We start from the raw sequence: 20,276 nt of genomic DNA on the forward strand, positions 1-20,276 counted from the left end.
TCCGTCCTCTCAGCCTCCGACCGGTCCTCTCTTTGACCTTTTCTCCAACACCTGAAGAACACTGTTTGACCTTTTCATCCAACACCTGAAGAACACTGTTTGACCTTTTCGTCCGACACCTGAAGAACAATGTTTGACCTTTTCTCCAACACCTGAAGAACACTGTTTGACCTTTTCGTCCGACACCTGAAGAACACTGTTTGACCTTTTCATCCAACACCTGAAGAACACTGTTTGACCTTTTCGTCCGACACCTGAAGAACAATGTTTGACCTTTTCTCCAACACCTGAAGAACACTGTTTGACCTTTTCGTCCGACACCTGAAGAACACTGTTTGACCTTTTCATCCAACACCTGAAGAACACTGTTTGACCTTTTCGTCCGACACCTGAAGAACACTGTTTGACCTTTTCTCCAACACCTGAAGAACACTGTTTGACCTTTTGTTCCGACACCTGAAGAACACTGTTTGACCTTTTCGTCCAACACCTGAAGAACAATGTTTGACTTTTTTCTCCGACAGCTGAAGAACACTTTGAGCAAACACTGTGGCTGTAGAAAACACTTTTCCTTTGATGTGGGAACTTTGTATTTCCAAGAGGCACTTTTTGTTTGGTTTGCCGGGTTCAGGATGTAGAAGATGAAGTCCGGAGTGAAAGGAGCAGCTGGTACAATCGTTGGAGCTTCACAGAGTCTCCGGCGGGCCCCAGGACTCGTCTCCTGGCCTTCTTCTTCAGGCTCAAACACCCTCACAGAGCCACTTCCTGTCTGCTGGAGTTGCCGTTGGCGGCCGGAGCGACCACGGCGGCGTTGGCCGTCGTCTTCTTGATGGAGGTGAGGCGGATGTGGGAGGTGCTGTGCAGGTAGCTGGCCTGGCGCTCGGGGCGAGGACTCCTGCCACATCGCAGCTGACTGAGGAGAAAGTTGAAGAGGGAACAAAGATTAGAATACTTTCATCAAGGATTTTAGAGGGGTGACTTTACTTCATCAGGTCATAATAATAACTGGAAAGAAACTGAAACTCTCAGCCAGACATTATTAGATTACAATCTGAACGGTTTTCAAAATGGAGAAGAGGAGGAAGTCATGTAAGATAATAAAGCAGGTGTTGGTGTGTGTGTTTGTCCATGTGTGTGTTTGTCTGACACTGTCAAAATAACAAAAAAAAGTCAAAATAGCGAGAAAAAAGTCAAAATAATGATGAAAAAGGCAAAGTCACGAAAACAAGGTCAAAATGAGAAAAAATTCAAAATCAAGAAAAAAGCTGAAGTCACGAGAAAAAAGTCAAAATGACGAAAAAAAGTCAAAATCATGAAAAAAGTCAAAATGACGAAAAAAAGTCAAAATCATGAAAAAAGTCAAAATCACGAAAAAAAGTTGAAGTCACAAGAAAAAGTCAAAATGAGGAAAAGAGTCAAAATGAGAAAAAAAGTCAAAATCATAAAAAAGTTGAATTCACAAGAAAAAAAGACAAAATGAGAAAAAAAAGTCAAAATCATGGAAAAAAAGTCAAAATCACGAAAAAAGTTGAAGTCACAAGAAAAAAGTCAAAATGAGGAAAAAAGTAAAAATGAGAAAAAACGTCAAAATCATGAAAAAAGTCAAAATCATAAAAAAGTTGAATTCACGAGAAAAAAGTCAAAATGAGAAAAAAAGTCAAAATAATTTTAAAAAAGTCAAAATCACGAAAAAAGTTGAAGTCATGAGAGACAAGTCAAAATGAGAAAAAAAGTCAAAATGAGGGAAAAAAAGTCAAAATCATTAAAAAGAAGTCAAAATCACAAAACAAAATAATTAAAATGGGAAGAAAAAAGTGGAAGTCAGGAGGAAAAAAGTCAAAATAATGAGAAAAACTTCCTCAGTTATTGTGTAAAACTGATCAGTTGCTCAACTCAACTCAAACTTTATTTATAATCTTCGACCAAATCTCTGGGAGGAGTAGTCGACCGAAAAAAAACACGGAAGAAACAGAAGAATAAAATCTAGGATTAAGCCCGGTGGAGAGTAGATAGTGTGCTCTGTCAAGCACACTCAATAATAACTACGTCTTTAATAGGAAATTGTTTCACTGAACCACAGTCAAGTTTATCATGTGGAGTTTGGTGTCTTTTCCAAGTCTTTTTCTGTTAATTTTGTGTCTTTTTCTGGTAATTATGTTTCTTTCATGTCATTTTGTGTCTTTTTTGATTACTCCTGGGGGGTTGTTCTCGTATAATGTGATGCCATTTTGGTTGCGGAACGCCCCAGCTACCTTTCAACGCCTTATGAACCAGGTGCTGCCAAGGAGTTGGGGAGGTTCTTGGGTTTAGTGGGGTATTACTGGGGGTTCTCCCGGAACTTCTCCACTGTGGTGGCCCCACTGACAGATCTCCTGGGCAAGAAGGTTTGTGTGGTCTCCTCAATGTGGGTTCCAGGTCAACGCCAGTCACTGTTTTCACAGATCATAACCCTCTGACCTTTCTGTCCACTATGCAAAATTGTAATCAGAGGCTGATGCGTTGGTTGCTGTTTTTGCAACCCTTCAATTTGCATATTTGTCATATTAAAGGCAGGGACAACATAATGGCCGATGCTGTCCCGAGCTTTTGTGTAACTGATTACGTAGACCTCGTTGGGGGGGATCTACTTCACCTGCTGCTCACCTATATAGGCTTGGTGGATCCAAGATGGCGGCCTCTCTCTCCCTCTGGGATGGCTGGTGCTCCCATGGCTTTGTTTGGTTTTGGTTATATTTGCTTGGTTCTTTTGGTTCCTTAATGATTTTCATCACTGATGTACACTTAAAGTTGGTTGTTTTTCCTTAACTTTAATAAATGTGTGAATTACTTTACCTGGCAGCTGCGTGGTCCTCCCTTTTTTGGTTGTGCCCTCTAATGTGCTGGGCATAACAGTAATTATGTTTCTTTTTTTGTCAATTTGGTGCCTTATATGGTCTGTTTTTGGTAATTTTATGCATTTTTTGGGTGGTAATTTTGTCTCTTTTTTTATGTCTCCTGGTGAAAGTCCTGGTTTATTTGACCCATCCACCTCCCCACTTTTTGTGTGTGTGAACATGTCTGTACTTTATAAATCTTCACATAGTTGAGCTGAAACTTTCCTTTCTGAATCATAAGAAATGAACCATGTGAATTATGCTGCGTGCTTCATGTAATTGCTTCCTGAGGCTCGTCTTGTGTCTCCGAGTCTTCAGGATTTGTGATTCCTGCGTTCTGACCCAGATGAGACAGAAAGCCGTCCCCGGGTCCCGGTTAGTTCTGGAGAGGGTTTCCATCCTCTGCAGGTACAATAACCATGTTTAGTGGAAGTGGAGGCACTCAGGAGGAGATTTAGAAAATGACGGAGATGATTGCTTCATCTGGAGGAAATGGAAGTAACTCTCCGTCTGAATCTCTTTCTCAATTCTACAAATGTTCATCCTGCTGGAAAGTTTTGATTAGACGACAATTGCAATTTACCACGGTGATGCACAGAGAGCAGCAGCCTGTCTCAGCCGTCTGAGACATCGACACATCTTATTATTATTACTGGCTTTATAAAGGTGCAATCACCACGGAAACACTGACTTCTTTAAGCCGTCACCCTCTGCATGTTTCACATCTTTTTTAAAGTTAATCTGAGCAGAAATAAGAATCAAACTGCAGCCTGAGACGTAGAAACTGCTCAGCTACAAACAGTAGAATGTGTAAAATCTTAATAAATAGTTGTTTTTTCTGGGGGTTTTTGGGATCCAGATCCGATTGTTTCTGTCTTACAAAAAGACACAAACTCACAAAAAAAGACAGAAAAAGGACAAAAAAAACCCCACAAATAGACTTAAAATTACCAAAAAAGACACCATAAAAAAGATAAATATTGACAAAAAAACAACAACGACACAAAATCACCAAAAAAGACACAAAAAGACGTAAAATCACATAAACGACACAAGACGTAAAAAAAAAAAGACGTAAAATCACCAAAAGACGTAAAATCACAAAAACGACACAAAATCACACAAAAACAAAAAGACGTAAAAAAAAGAAAAAAAAGACGTAAAATCACCAAAAAGACGTAAAATCACCAAAAAAGACACAAAATCACCAAAAAAGACACAAAAATGTAAAAAAAATAAATGACCATACGAGACACAAAAACACACAAAATAACCAAAAAAGACACAAAAAGACGTAAAATCACATAAACGACACAAAATCACAAAAAAAGACACAAAAAGACGTAAAAAAAAGACGTAAAATCACCAAAAGACGTAAAATCACAAAAACGACACAAAAAGACGTAAAAAAAAAATGACCATAAGAGACACAAAAACACACAAAATCACTAAAAAAGACATGTAATGACACAAAATGACCAAAAGTTTGAGGAAGTTGACATTTCTACAATAACGCCTGTTTTTAAGATTTCTTTCTAAGATAAACTTCGTATCTCTGGCGATCTTTTAAATAAAACACACGTTCCAGAGGGTTCTAGAGAACAGTTCTAGTCTGGAGAAGAGAATCGAGGGTTCTAGTCTGGAGAACAGGATCTGACCTGTTGAAGAGAACAGTTCTAGTTCTAGAGAATAGGATGTGACCTGTTGAAGAGAACAGTTCTAGTCTTTAGAACAGGATCTGACCTGTTGAAGAGAACAGTTCTAGTCTCTAGAACAGGATGTGACCTGTTGTAGAGAACAGTTCTAGTCTCTAGAACAGGATGTGACCTGTTGTAGAGAACAGTTCTAGTGTGGAGAAGAGACTCGGACCTGTTGTAGAGAACAGTTCTAGTCTGGAGAAGAGACTCGGACCTGTTGTAGAGAACAGTTCTAGTGTGGAGAAGAGACTCGGACCTGTTGTAGAGAACAGTTCTAGTCTGGAGAAGAGACTCGGACCTGTTGTAGAGAACAGTTCTATTCTCTAGAACAGGATGTGACCTGTTGTAGAGAACAGTTCTAGTCTGGAGAAGAGGATGTGACCTGTTGTAGAGAACAGTTCTAGTCTTTAGAAGAGGATGTGACCTGTTGTAGAGAACAGTTCTAGTCTTTAGAACAGGATCTGACCTGTTGTAGAGAACAGTTCTAGTCTTTAGAAGAGGTTCTGACCTGTTGTAGAGAACAGTTCTAGTCTTTAGAACAGGTTCTGACCTGTTGTAGAGAACAGTTCTAGTCTGGAGAAGAGAATCGAGGGTTCTAGTCATTAGAAGAGGATGTGACCTGTTGTAGAGAACAGTTTTAGTCTTTAGAACAGGATCTGACCTGTTGTAGAGAACAGTTCTAGTCTTTAGAAGAGGATGTGACCTGTTGTAGAGAACAGTTCTAGTCTTTAGAAGAGGTTCTGACCTGTTGTAGAGAACAGTTCTAGTCTTTAGAACAGGATGTGACCTGTTGTAGAGAACAGTTCTAGTCTTTAGAAGAGGTTCTGACCTGTTGTAGAGAACAGTTCTAGTCTTTAGAAGAGGATCTGACCTGTTGAAGAGAACAGTTCTACTCTCTATAAGAGGATGTGACCTGTTGTAGAGAACAGTTCTAGTCTTTAGAACAGGATGTGACCTGTTCTCTAGAACAGTTCTAGTCTTTAGAACAGGATGTGACCTGTTGTAGAGAACAGTTCTAGTCTTTAGAAGAGGATCTGACCTGTTGAAGAGAACAGTTCTAGTCTTTAGAAGAGGTTCTGACCTGTTGTAGAGAACAGTTCTAGTCTTTAGAAGAGGTTCTGACCTGTTCTCTAGAACAGTTCTAGTCTTTAGAAGAGGTTCTGACCTGTTGTAGAGAACAGTTCTAGTCTTTAGAAGAGGTTCTGACCTGTACTCTAGAACAGTTCTAGTCTTTAGAAGAGGTTCTGACCTGTTCTCTAGACCAGTTCTAGTCTTTAGAAGAGGTTCTGACCTGTTGTAGAGAACAGTTCTAGTCTCTAGAAGAGGTTCTGACCTGTTGTAGAGAACAGTTCTAGTCTTTAGAAGAGGATCTGACCTGTTGTAGAGAACAGTTCTAGTCTCTAGAAGAGGATCTGACCTGTTCTCTAGAACAGTTCTAGTCTCTACAACAGGATGTGACCTGTTGTAGAGAACAGTTCTAGTCATTAGAAGTGGATCTGACCTGTTGTAGAGAACAGTTCTAGTCTGGAGAAGGGGTTCTGACCTGTTCTCTAGAACAGTTCTAGTCTTTAGAAGAGGTTCTGACCTGTTGTAGAGAACAGTTCTAGTCTTTAGAAGAGGTTCTGACCTGTTCTCTAGAACAGTTCTAGTCTCTAGAACAGGTTCTGACCTGTTCTCTAGAACAGTTCTAGTCTTTAGAACATGTTCTGACCTGTTGTAGAGAACAGTTCTAGTCTTTAGAACAGGATGTGACCTGTTCTCTAGAACAGTTCTAGTCTTTAGAAGAGGTTCTGACCTGTTCTCTAGAACAGTTCTAGTCTTTAGAATAGGTTCTGACCTGTTGTAGAGAACAGTTCTAGTCTTTAGAACAGGATGTGACCTGTTCTCTAGAACAGTTCTAGTCTTTAGAAGAGGTTCTGCCCTGTTCTCTAGAACAGTTCTAGTCTTTAGAAGAGGTTCTGACCTGTTTTAGAGCACAGTTCTAGTCTTTAGAAGAGGATGTGACCTGTTGTAAAGAACAGTTCTAGTCTTTAGAAGAGGTTCTGACCTGTTGTAGAGAACAGTTCTAGTCTCTAGAAGAGGTTGTGACCTGTTGTAGAGAACAGTTCTAGTCTCTAGAAGAGGTTCTGCCCTGTTGTAGAGAACAGTTCTAGTCTTTAGAACAGGATCTGACCTGTTCTCTAGAACAGTTCTAGTCTTTAGAAGAGGTTCTGCCCTGTTCTCTAGAACAGTTCTAGTCTTTAGAACAGGTTCTGACCTGTTGTAGAGAACAGTTCTAGTCTTTAGAACATGTTCTGACCTGTTGTAGAGAACAGTTCTAGTCTTTAGAACAGGATGTGACCTGTTCTCTAGAACAGTTCTAGTCTTTAGAAGAGGTTCTGACCTGTTCTCTAGAACAGTTCTAGTCTTTAGAATAGGTTCTGACCTGTTGTAGAGAACAGTTCTAGTCTTTAGAACAGGATGTGACCTGTTCTCTAGAACAGTTCTAGTCTTTAGAAGAGGTTCTGCCCTGTTCTCTAGAACAGTTCTAGTCTTTAGAAGAGGTTCTGACCTGTTTTAGAGCACAGTTCTAGTCTTTAGAAGAGGATGTGACCTGTTGTAGAGAACAGTTCTAGTTCTAGAGAAGAGGATCTGACCTGTTGTAGAGAACAGTTCTAGTCTCTAGAAGAGGTTCTGACCTGTTCTCTAGAACAGTTCTAGTCTCTAGAAGAGGTTCTGACCTGTTCTCTAGAACAGTTCTAGTGTTTAGAAGAGGATCTGACCTGTTCTCTAGAACAGTTCTAGTCTCTAGAAGAGGATCTGACCTGTTGTAGAGAACAGTTCTAGTTCTAGAGAAGAGGATCTGACCTGTTCTCTAGAACAGTTCTAGTCTCTAGAAGAGGATCTGACCTGTTGTAGAGAACAGTTCTAGTTCTAGAGAAGAGGATCTGACCTGTTGTAGAGAACAGTTCTAGTCTCTAGAAGAGGTTCTGACCTGTTCTCTAGAACAGTTCTAGTCTTTAGAAGAGGATGTGACCTGTTCTCTAGAACAGTTCTAGTCTGGAGAAGAGGTTCTGACCTGTTCTCTAGAACAGTTCTAGTCTTTAGAAGAGGTTCTGACCTGTTGTAGAGAACAGTTCTAGTCTTTAGAAGAGGTTCTGACCTGTTGTAGAGAACAGTTCTAGTCTTTAGAAGAGGTTCTGACCTGTTCTCTAGAACAGTTCTAGTCTTTAGAAGAGGTTCTGACCTGTCCTCTAGAACAGTTCTAGTCTCTAGAAGGGGTTCTGACCTGTTCTCTAGAACAGTTCTAGTCTCTAGAAGGGGTTCTGACCTGTTCTCTAGAACAGTTCTAGTCTCTAGAACAGGTTCTGACCTGTTCTCTAGAACAGTTCTAGTCTTTAGAAGAGGTTCTGACCTGTTCTCTAGAACAGTTCTAGTCTTTAGAAGAGGTTCTGACCTGTTCTCTAGAACAGTTCTAGTCTCTAGAACAGTTCTAGTCTCTAGAAGAGGTTCTGACCTGTTGAAGTGGCGGCGGAAGCTCTCGCTGAGCAGGTAGAGGGCGAAGGGGTTGACGCAGGAGGAGGAGAAGCTGAGGACGCGGGCCAGCAGCGTGATGACCAGGTGGGCCAGAGACAGGTCCATCTGGTGGTAGTGGAAGGAACGGTACATGTAGAGAACGTGGTTGGGGAACCAGCAGAGGGCGAACAGGCCCACAAAGACCAGGACGATCTTCGCCAGCCGCTTCCTCGTCTCCATCTGCACCACACACACACACACACACACACACACACACAGATACAGGGTTAAACTACTACAGCTTTGTGTTGTTAGTGCAGCATTATTCATCTGTTAATATACTGCAGATACAATATGTACACCAGAAAAATACACAAAAAAGACACATAAAGATGTAAAATGACCAAAAAAAGTCACAAAAACGCCAGTAAAATACACAAAATCACCGAAAAAACACAAAAAATACACAAAAAGATGTAAAATGACCAAGAAAGACACAAAAAATACACAAAATGATGTAAAATGACCAAAAAATACATACTAAAGACACAAAATCGCCAGTAAAGACACAAAAAGACACAAAATCACAAAGAATACACAACAACATACACAAAAGTATGTAAAATGACCAAAAAATACATACAAAAGATACAAAATCGCAAAAAAACACACAAAACCGTCAAAAAAGACACAAAAAAAGACATTTAAAAAAATGCACAAATGGACTTAAAATGACCTGAAAGACACAAAAAGACACAAAATTACCAAAAAAAGACACAAGAAATACACAAATATGTAAAAAGACCAAAAAAGACATTAAGAAGACAAAAAGATGTAAATCACCAAAAAAGACACAAAGACCAAAAAATCACCAAACAAGGCACAAAAAGACAAAAAAATACCAGTAAACATGTAAAAATGACAACAACAAAAAACACGAAATCACTCAACAAGACAAAGAACGTACAACAGAGTCTTTTTGTGCTCATGTTGTCTTTTATTGTCATTTTGTGTCTCTATCGGTCAATTTGTGTCTTATTTTTGGTCATTTTATGTCTTTTATTGTCATTTTGTGTCTCTAATGGTCATTTTGTGTCTTATTTTTGGTCATTTTGTGCCTTTTATGGTCATTTTTTGGGTCATTTTGTCTCTTTTTGTTAAAGTCCTGGGTTTGACTCCCCTCCCTCCCACCCTAACTGACACTTTTCTACTTCCGTCTGCAGCCGAATGGATTCTGACGTCTTTATTACTCCAATCTGACGCTCTAAACTTCTGTTATTTGCGCTCAGGTTCCTGAGAACGGGCCGATAAAAGCATCATTTTACACCAAATATCACTTTTTTTTGGGGATGTAATCAAGCTTGACAGGACAAAAGCTTCGGCCCTCTCAGGACCTGATGGTGAAAGCCTCCTGCAGGAGTCTGATGATGAAATGGACAGAAACAGAGGAGGAGGAGGAGGAGGAGGAGGAGGAGGAGGAGGAGGAGGAGGAGGAGGAGGAGGATCTGGAGTCCATCTTCAGCGAGCATGAGGAGAGGATGTGCCCTTGTCAGGAGGACTCTGGCAGATTGACGCAGACATGTGGGAAAAGGTCAATCACATGCACTTTGAGCAGGTCAGAAGGAGTCAGCAGCAGTAGAAGAAATGTCAGCGTGTTGTTCAGAGAGCTGCTCTCAGTCCTCCGACCCTCTCAGGCTCCTCATAGGGGTCTACGGGAGACCAGCTGCAGACTTCTGGTACTAGTGCAGCAGCCGGAGGAAGGATGTGTTCATATAGTGGGAGATTAAGAAGATTTTTCAATTCTGGCCAAATGAGGTTGTGTGTGAAAGTGGGATTATACTCTACTTTAATTTAATCTCTTTGGTGCATTTTGTGTCTTTTTTGGTCATTTTGTGACCAAAAAAGAAGATGTAAGAGACACAAAAAGACCAAAAAAGACACACAAAAAAGACACAAAATGACCAAAAAAAGACACAAAAAAGGACAAAAAAAAGACACAAAAGACCAAAAAAAGACACAAAAAAGACACAAAAGACCAAAAAAAGACACAAAAAAGGACCAAAAAAAGACACAAAAAAAGGACACAAAAAGACAAAAAAGACGTAAAATGACCAAAAGAGAAGAAAAAAAAAAAAACGCAAAATCACCAAAAAGACCCCAAAAGACAAAAAAAGACACAAAAAGACAAAAACGACCCCAAAAGACAAAAAAAAGACATAAAAAGACCAAAAAAAAGACACAAAAAAGACACAAAAGACCAAAAAAAGACACAAAAAAGGACCAAAAGACCAAAAAAAGACACAAAAAAGGACCAAAAAAAGACACAAAAAAGGACACAAAAAGACAAAAAAGACGTAAAATGACCAAAAGAGAAGAAAAAAAAAAATAGCAAAATCACCAAAAACGACCCCAAAAGACAAAAAAAAGACATAAAAAGACCAAAAAAAAAGACACAAAAAAAGTGCTCTGCTCGGGCCAGTTCATCACTGCTGGCAGCTTTACTTTATCTTGTTTTAAGAGTTAATTTCTTATTTTAAGTGTTCAACATGCTTATTTCTAGATTTAATAATCTTAATTTAATAAATCTTGTCAAGGTAAATTATCTGTCCATGCAGCAAGATCATTTCCCTCAGATTTACTGTTTGATCTGGTTTTTAGACCTTTAGATTTACTGTTTGATCTGGTTTTAGACCTTTAGATTTACTGTTTGATCTGGTTTTAGACCTTTAGATTTACTGTTTGATCTGGTTTTAGACCTTTAGATTTACTGTTTGATCTGGTTTTAGACCTTTAGATTTACTGTTTGATCCGGTTTTAGACCTTTAGATTTACTGTTTGATCTGGTTTTAGACCTTTAGATTTACTGTTTGATCTGGTTTTAGACCTTTAGATTTACTGTTTGATCTGGTTTTAGACCTTTAGATTTACTGTTTGATCTGGTTTTAGACCTTTAGATTTACTGTTTGATCTGGTTTTAGACCTTTAGATTTACTGTTTGATCTGGTTTTAGACCTTTAGATTTACTGTTTGATCTGGTTTTTAGACCTTTAGATTTACTGTTTGATCTGGTTTTAGACCTTTAGATTTACTGTTTGATCTGGTTTTAGACCTTTAGATTTACTGTTTGATCTGGTTTTAGACCTTCAGATTTACTGTTTGATCTGCTTTTTAGACTAAACACCTTTTTACAGTGTAGACACAGCGACGCTTCTTTCTTTTATAGATGGTTTAGTGCAGAAATCAAACCCTCAGGAGCTCATTAGACCTCCTCACCTCCTCATTCTGGAGGACTTCAGGGGTTTAAACCATGCATGAGAGTTTATGTTGATATTCAGCATCTTCTGTCTCAGTAAAAACACTAAAACCAGCTGAGAATCCTCCTATATAGCACACTTTTAGCAAACACAAGGTTTCCAAAGTGCTGCACATCAGTAAAAGAAAACAAGACACAAAAAGACACAAAATCACCAAAAAAAGACAAAAAAGACACAAATAAAGACATAAAATCAAAGTTGCTCTCTGTTCCATCCCCCCATTCTGAACTGGGGAAAAGGACTTCAAGGTTTTTTTTTTGGTCTTTAATTATTATTTTTATTATTTTTTGTGATTTATTACTTTTTGTGTCATTTTGTGTCTTTTTACGGATATTTTGTGGGTTGTTTTGGTCATTATTTGTTCATTTTTTTGTCTCTTTTGTCACTTTTTGTCTTTTTTAGTTATTTTTTGTCTCTTTTGTAATTTTTACATATTTACTGGTAATTGTTTCTTTCTTTTGGTAATTTTTGTAATTCTTTTGTAATTTTGTGTCTTTTTTGATAATTTTACAGCTTTTTTTAGGTCAACCTGTGTCTATTTTTAATTATTTTTTCTCCGTCTCCTGGTGAAAGAGGTTGGTTTGACTCCTAAGTGCCACTGTGGCTTTAGAGGAGAGAAGTTGAGCCGAGGAGGATCACATCAGCAGGAGGTTCTTGTCTGTGCAGGTGGAGAACAGGTTCCAGGTTCCAGATTATCCTCATTAAACTAATAAAACGGCCAGCAGCATCTCACCTCGACGGGGAAACGGTGAATAAGAAACTAACTGAGCTGGTTGGGGGCGGAGCCTCGCTGTGATTGGCTGACACCGTTTGGCCTTTTTCCCTCTGAGGAACCTGCAGCTCAGAGACACAACTCACCTGGATGATGTGTGTTAATGTGTGTGCACGTATTGTCAGAGGTACGACAATACGTGTGTGTGTGTGTGTGTGTGTGTGTGTGTGTCCTGCAGCTGTGAGTGTGTTCACATCTCAGTAATAGAGTTTCTCCTCGGCTCATTGATGATAAATCTTCCTGCAGAGCCTCCTGAGAGCTACTGCTGTTGCCAGCTCCGGTTAGAGGCCCGCCGGAGATTTGGTAATTTTGTGCATTGTTGTGTCTTTTTTGTGATTTTTTTTGGTCATTTTACATGTTTTTGTGTCTTTTTTACGTGTTTTTGTGTCTTTTTTACGTGTTTTTGTGTCTTTCTTTATGTGTTTTTGTGTCTTTTTTTGTGATTTTGTGTCTTTTTGTGGGGTTTTTTTGTAAGTTTTTGTCTTTTTTTGCTAATTTTGTGTGTCTTTGTTGTGAATTTATGTCTTTTTGTGTCCCTTTTTGGTAATTTTGTGCATTAATGTGTCTTTTTTGTGATTTTTTTTTTGGTCATTTTACATGTTTTTGTGTATTTTTTACGTGTTTTTGTGTCTTTCTTTATGTGTTTTTGTGTCTTTTTTAGTGATTTTGTGTCTTTTTGTGGGGTTTTTTTGTAAGTTTTTGTATTTTTTTGCTAATTTTTTTGCTAATTTTGTGTGTCTTTGTTGTGAATTTATGTCTTTTTGTATCCTTTTTTGGTAATTTTGTGCATTGTTGTGTCTTTTTTTGTGATTTTACGTCTTTTTTAGTCATTTTTAGTCATTTTTAGTCATTTTTTGTGATGTTATGTCTTTTTTTGTGATTTTACGTCTTTTTGTGGGGTTTTTTTTTGTAAGTCTTTGTCTTTTTGATAATTTTACGTCTTTTTTTGCTAATTTTGTGTCTTTTTGTGTCTTTTTTTTCGATTTTACATCTTTTTGTCTTTTTTTTTGCTAATTTTGTGTCTCTTTGTTGTGAATTTATGTCTTTTGTATCCTTTTTTGGTAATTTTGTGTATTGTTGTGTCTTTTTTGTGATTTTACGTCTTTTTGTGTCTTTTTTGGTCATTTTTTGTCATTTTTTTGTCATTTTACGTCTTTTTGTGTGTGGGGGGGGGGGGGTTGTAAGTTTTTGTCTTTTTGGTAATTTTACGTCTTTTTTTGGTGATTTTGTGCCTTTTTTTCGATTTTACATCTTTTTGTCTTTTTTTTGCTAATTTTGTCTCTTTGTTTGTATGTCATTTTGTGTCTTATTTTGGTAATTTTTTTGGGTAATTTTACTTCTTTTTGTGTTTTTTTTTTTTTGTGATTTGGGTCTTTTTTGGGTAATTTTGTGTCTTTCTTTTGTGTCATTTTACATTTTTTTTTCCGCCACCAAATGACAAAAAAAGACAAAAAAATGAAAATCCTTCATCAGCTCATCGTCTTAATGTGACTTTAATTTGATTCCACTCCTCCCAGAAGCTCTTCTGTTATTTAATCAGCAGGTATCGTCACACACACACACACACACACACACACACACACACACCTGCTGCTCTTTGAAGTGCTGATGAGATGATTTTCTCCTGGTGGATCAAAGAGTTTGAGTGGATGTGAAGAGCTGCAGCTTCGTCACGTTCTCGTCTTTAGAGTTCCTCTGAAGACAACAACACGCCATTAACTGTCTTCACGCTGCGCTCACACACACACACACACACACACACGTCTTATATCCTGTTAGAGGACCTTCAGCACCAGTTATAGACGGAGGGAGGGAGGTTTCTCTCTGTTAGCTGTGTTAAAGTGATCCAGTAGGAAGCTAAGAAGACGTTAGCGTGCTCTGTGTTGTGTTGAGTCTTCTGGAGATAAACCACTGTCCATTTTAACATCTGCAGCAGGTGCAGCATGATTCTGCATCCATCACACAGTTAAAGAGTTCTGAATCTTTTCTTTTTTTGTCTTTTTTGGTCATTTGGTGGCCGAAAAAAAGATGTAAAATGACACAAAAGACAGACACAAAATAACCCAAAAAGGACCCAAATCACACAAAAAAAAAAACACAAAAAGACGTAAAATTACCAAAACAAATACAAAAAAAAGACACAAAAAGACATAAATTCACAACAAAGAGACACAAAATTAGCAAAAAAAAGACAAAAAGATGTAAAACTGAAAAAAAAGACGCAAAAAGACACAAAATTAGCAAAAAAAGATGTAAAATGACACAAAAGAAAGACGCAAAATCACAAGAAAAAGACACAAAAAGATGTGAAATCACAACAAAAACACAAAAAAATTACCAAAAAGACATAAAATCACATCATCAATGTGTGTGTGTGTGTGTGTGTGTGTGTGTGTGTGTGTGTGTGTTTCTCCTCAACAAAGAGACACAATGAAACATCAAACGCAGCTCAATGTTCTGCTACAGTGTCATTTTGTGTCTTTTTCTGGTAATTTTGAGTCTTTTTGTCATTTTGTTTCTTTATTGGTCATTTGGTGCCTTTTATAGTCTGTTTTTGGTGATTCTATATATATTTTGGGTAATTTTGTCTCTTTTTTCTGGTAATTTTGAGTCTTTTTCTAGAAAATTGTGTCTTTTTCTGGTAATTTTGAGTCTTTTTCTAGAAAATTGTGTGTCTTTTTGTGGTACTTTTGTGTCTTTTTCTGGTACTTTTGTGTCTTTTTTTCTGATAATGATGTTTCTTTTTTGTCATTTTGTTTCTTTATTGGTCATTTGGTGCCTTTTATAGTTTGTTTTTGGTGATTCTATGTATATTTTGGTTAATTTTGTCTCTTGTTTATGTCTCCTGGTGAAAGTCCTGGAGCTCAGGGTTCATGCTCGGTCTTCACTGACTGTCTGCACAAAGTTTGTCCTCAACAAAGAGACACAATGAAACATCAAACGCAGGTAATGGTGGCAGAATAGTGGGACAGTGGAGCATATACAGTAAACACACACACACACACACACACACACACACAGACTCATTGTGTACTTTTCTATGTGCAATAAGCTCCAGAGGAAATGAAAAACTGCCCGATTTCATTCACAGACATGAATCTGAAAGACGTCACAACACTGTCTCACTGCACACACACACACACACACACACACACACACACACACTCACACACACACACACACACACACACACACTCACACACACACACACACACACACACATTCAGTCTTCTGCAGCTTATTCCTGTAAACTGTGAGTGTTTCTCCGTTGTCCAGGCTTCATGAATACACATGAGCTGTTGTCACAGTTTGTATATCAGAAGCACACACACACACACACACACACACACAGAGCTGCTGCATGACATCATAATACATAATATGCAGCCGCTAATGTTTGGGCTGAGAGGATGTGATGTGTTACATTTCAGTAATTATATATATAGCTTGTATGCTAACTGCCGTGCTATAAAGATTAGTGTACAGTATGTTCAGCTCACAGCTGCTGCACAGATTAGAGACGCGGCTTTTGCACACACACTCGTTTCATTCCCGCTCATATTTAGTATTCAGAAAACACAGCTGAAGCTCAGACAGCACGTGCATTAAAGAGAGCCATGTCACTTATTATCTGTTGCAATATTCATCATAAATGAGCTGCAAACGTCTTCTCCATCTGCACTTAAATAATATATATCCCGGACCAGAAACACAGCTCACAGAGACATAAAAACATGCAAATAATACAGAAAACAATGACGTCCATCAGTGGAAATGTTGCACCAGCAACAGGACGAGCGCCGCGGAGCCTCCAGGACGCTTCAGCTCGCAGCTCGCCGTGTCTCCACGTGTTTTACATGCAGGCTGCGAGGAGCGTTAAATTCAAAAGAACACATTTCATTTCCATTTAAATTCCTCCCAAAGCAGCTTTAAAGGGAAAGTTTGGCCTTTTAAAAACGCAGTTTATATAATTGAGTGTGCTTGAAAAAGCCACTATAAACTCTAAATCCTAGATTTTATTCTTCTGTTTCTTCCGTGTTGTTTTTCAGTCGACTACTCCTCCCAGAGTTTTGGTCTAACAGACATTAAAAAGGTATTAAATGGACCGGCTCACCCATGACAGGTGTGCTGTGACTTTTCTAAGGGTTTCAGCAAACGGTTTTTAAATTATTTGGCAAAAACACGACAAAAAAATCCCCACAATGTTACCATATGGAGAGGCTAGAGTGATGACATCATAGCTAGAGTGGAGAGGGAGAGGAACAATTGTCACACACTAACTGAAAGCTGTCAGTTTACACTAACTGATGAGTTTTACTCTACTTTCAGACAGACACACACACACCAACACCTGCTTTATTATCTAACTTTCACTTCCTCTTTTCATTCTTGTGACTTCAGCTTTTTTTTCTCATGTTGACTTTTTTTTCGTGACTTCGACTTCTTTCCCTTTTGACTTTTTTAATCGTTATTTTGCTTTTTTTTTTCATGATTTTGCCTTTTTTTCTCATTTTGACTTTTTTTCTAATTTTGACTTTTTTGTCATTTTGACTTTTTTTGTCATTTTGACTTTTTTTGTCATTTTGTTTTTTTTTCAGGATTTTAATTTTTTTTTCCCTAATTTTGCCTTTTTTTCTCATTTTGACTTTTTTCATGATTTTGACTTTTTTTTCTCATTTTGACTTTTTTTCACATTTTTATTGTTTTTCGTGACTTCAACTTTTTTTTCATTTTGACTTTTTTCCTGACTTCGACTTTTTTCTTCTAATTTTGACTTTTTTCTCGTTATTTTTACTTTATTCCCATGATTTCAACTTCTTTCTTGTAATTTTCGACTTTATTCTCCTCATTTTGACTTTTTTGACTTCCAGTGATTTCGACTTTTTTCTCGTTATCTCTCTCTCTCTCACACACACACACACACACACACACACACACCAACACCTGCCTCAGTATCTTACATGACTTCCTCCTCCTTTCCATTTTGAAAACAGTCCAAACTGTAATCTACTAATGTATAATATAACGTATAACAACATAATAATGTATGGGAGAGAGTCAAACACACTCTGAACGTCTTTAGAAACGTTGTGGTTGATAGAAGCTGCTGCAGCAGCTGAAGCTGGTGTTGCTGCAGATGATTCAGCGAGTTTTAATTAAAGAGGAGGTGATATATATTCACCTGCAGCAGCATGATGTCAGCCAGCTGTCACAGTGAAGGACAGCAGAGACAAGATGTGATATCAGAGCGTCTCCCAGGACAATCTGAGCTTTAGAGGGACCGAGACGCTGAGTGTTGGTGACGGGAAGGTGTGTGTGTGTGTGTGTGTGTGTGTGTGTGTTAACTCAACGTTATTGTGATCTTTGGAGAAAATGTGTGATGAGAGTTGAAGCTGCAGGAGGTGGACACAACGAGACGCTGCTGGTCTTTATGAGGCCGTCTCAGCTCGTCCACAATCATCGTCTGTCCACATAAAGTCCTCACAATCAACTCAGAGCTGACACACACAATAGAAAAACTCTCCAGTCCTGTTTCTTTCCATTTACCCCTCCAACCTGGAAAAAAACATTTACATTCTCCTGTCTAGATAACTGACCTACCTCCTCTAAGTACATTTACTCAAGTTCTGTACCAACAAGTTCTCAGTACCACAAATTACAGCATATATTAACGTATCACGGCACGGGCCGGCTTTCTAAAAATAGCACACACATTCGGTCCACGGTTGTAATAAAAGCTGCAGTTTCTGTAGATTTCTGTTGTAATTCCACTGACCTTAGGTTTAGAGCAAAAAACGTCTGGTGAGAAAGGAAATAAATGTATGTAAATGCCAGAAATGAAGTAGTTATAAGGGTCACGTGACTACAGCAAGTTATGTAAAACAAACCTAAATTACGTTCAAAAATGTGATTCACATAATTTAAGTTAAAATGGTTTACTTTTGTGTCACAGAGGATGGAAAACATGCTGTCCTTGGTAAAGGTCTGCAAGCTATGTCTCCATATCCATGTCCGCTGTAATGTGTCCGTCACCATCTTGCTGACGTAGTTGTGATTGACAGCCAAGCAAAGTTTAAAAAGAGCGGATTCCCTCATTCAGTTGGATGTGGATGGGTAAAAAAAACAAAAACAAAAAAAAGACACAAAATGACCAAAAAATGACTAAATTTAACAAAAAAAAGACACAAATTAACTAGTAAACGACTTTTTCCGTAACTTCCGTGTCTCACGTCGTCCTCCTAACCCCTTCACTTCCACCATTTACATCATTTATTTACTGTTGAGAGATGTAAAATGATCAAAAGAGAGAAAAAATACCCCCCAAAAGATGTAAATAATCAACAAAAGGCACAAAATGACCAAAAAAGACATTCAAGAGCAACAAAAGATGGACAATGAAGCAACAAATAAGAAAATTACAAAAAAAGGCACAAAATTGCCAAAACAAAGAGACAAAATGACAAAAGAAAGATATAAAATGACCAAAAGAGACACAAAATTACCCCCCAAAAAAGACGTAAATATCCAAAAATGTCACAAAATGACAAAAATATAATATATCCAAAAGACCAACAAAAGCCGTAAACTGTCCCCCATCAGATCAGTGTTGGTGCCCCGTGTGAGGCCAAAGGTCAGCATGTGATTCAAACATCTCTTAACTTCCTGCATCAGGTTTTTACTGAACTATGTCACTTCCTGTAGTCACGTCGTCATGGTAACTACTTCACTTCACCATTTACATCATTTATTTCCTCTTTAAACTGTCTTTTAGAGCCAAGAACCAGGAAGGTTTCTGTCTTAAATCCAGCTCAGTGTTTTTGTACCTAAATCCACAGAAACTGCAGCTGTTTTACAGCAGTGAGCCGTACATGTCTGTATAATGATGCTCCACTCTGTACCGTGAGCAAACAAATGCTCATAGGAGTCTATGGGTGGAGCTGACAGACGCTCTGTTCTGTCGTTCAGGTTGGAGATCTGGTTGGTTATGTTCATGGGAATGAACCCGAGCCTGGACATCAGGGTAATGTTTTTACACAGAGGTCAACAAAACGTTTCTAATCCAACCATTCTAGTTCATAGGAATGAACTGGTGCTGTATCCTGCTCTCTTTATTCGTCCGAGTGGTTTTGTTTGTCAGTTTTAGGTGTTTTGGGGCCACAGAGGTCAGTTGGTTCTCAGCGGACTAGAAGTAAAAGTTTGCAGAGAGAACTTTTCACTTTATTAAACACTCTAACAGAGTTCTACTTCAGAGAGTTAAAGTCCCTCACGGAGCTGAACACTTTATCCAAACGGCACCACGTCGCTCCCTGATGGAGGATCCTGCAGATCAATGAGGAGTCAGACGCTCAGAGACAGACGGCCTCCTCCCTCATACCTCCTCCGGGACAAAACAATCCTAAAACAAACAGGGAGCCAGAGAAAAGAAGCTAAAACCGGCTAATGTGAAGCTGGTTTCTGGGCGTCAGGAGGACGAGGTGTTGCATCTTAAAGTTTTACCACAAAAACCATATTGGATGAGAAAGGACTCCTGTAATCTAGTCCTGTTGGGGTTCCTGGTAAATCCCTGAACATGCTCCAGTATGTTTAAACTCCAGCCTCATCCACCTTCCCTGACTCCCAGTCCAGTCAATCATCCACTCCTAACTCCTCCTCCTGACTCCTCCTCCTGACTCCTCGTCCTGACCTCCAGATCCCTCCAGGTCTTCTCTCCGTCTCCTCACACCAGACTGAAACCTCTTGGAGCTGGTGTCTCCTCTGTGCCCCCTCCCTCTGAACTCTCCTCGGGGTAAAATCAGCAGTGCTGCATCACTGGACATGTTGAGAAACTAATCATCTGTTCACCTCAGTTAACCCTCTCAACCCTGTCTGCACTGCCCACCTATTCATCTATTTCCTTTTTGGTAATTAAGTGTCTTTTTTTGGTAAATGTGTGTCTTTTTTGTCATTTTCTGTCCCTATATGTCATTTTCTGTCTTTTGGGGGTCATTTTCTGCCTTTTTTGGTGATTTTGTGTCATGTTTCAGGATAATTTATTGTTTTATTTTATAGATATAATAACATTTTTGGCCCTTCGGACATGTTCACCTCAGTTAACCCTCTCAACCCTGTCTGCACTGCCCACCTA

At 38.6% G+C, this 20,276-nt stretch overlaps 1 protein-coding gene across 1 annotated transcript in view; it reads right to left on the bottom strand.

The window, feature by feature from the left end:
* Nucleotides 1–378: 378 nt before the first annotated feature.
* Nucleotides 379–20,276, bottom strand: part of nmbr (neuromedin B receptor) — an 83,156-nt gene continuing 63,258 nt past the window's right edge. The window contains exons 4-6 of the mRNA XM_059356328.1: nucleotides 8,067–8,305; nucleotides 457–913; nucleotides 379–422 (exon numbers count right to left, since the gene is read on the bottom strand). Coding sequence (XP_059212311.1) covers nucleotides 751–913; nucleotides 8,067–8,305 — 402 coding nt within the window. The 3' untranslated portion in view covers nucleotides 379–422; nucleotides 457–750. The remainder of the gene's footprint in view (nucleotides 423–456; nucleotides 914–8,066; nucleotides 8,306–20,276) is intronic.

Source organism: Centropristis striata, chromosome 18 (genome assembly GCF_030273125.1).
Source record: "Centropristis striata isolate RG_2023a ecotype Rhode Island chromosome 18, C.striata_1.0, whole genome shotgun sequence".
Classification (NCBI taxonomy): domain Eukaryota; kingdom Metazoa; phylum Chordata; class Actinopteri; order Perciformes; family Serranidae; genus Centropristis; species Centropristis striata.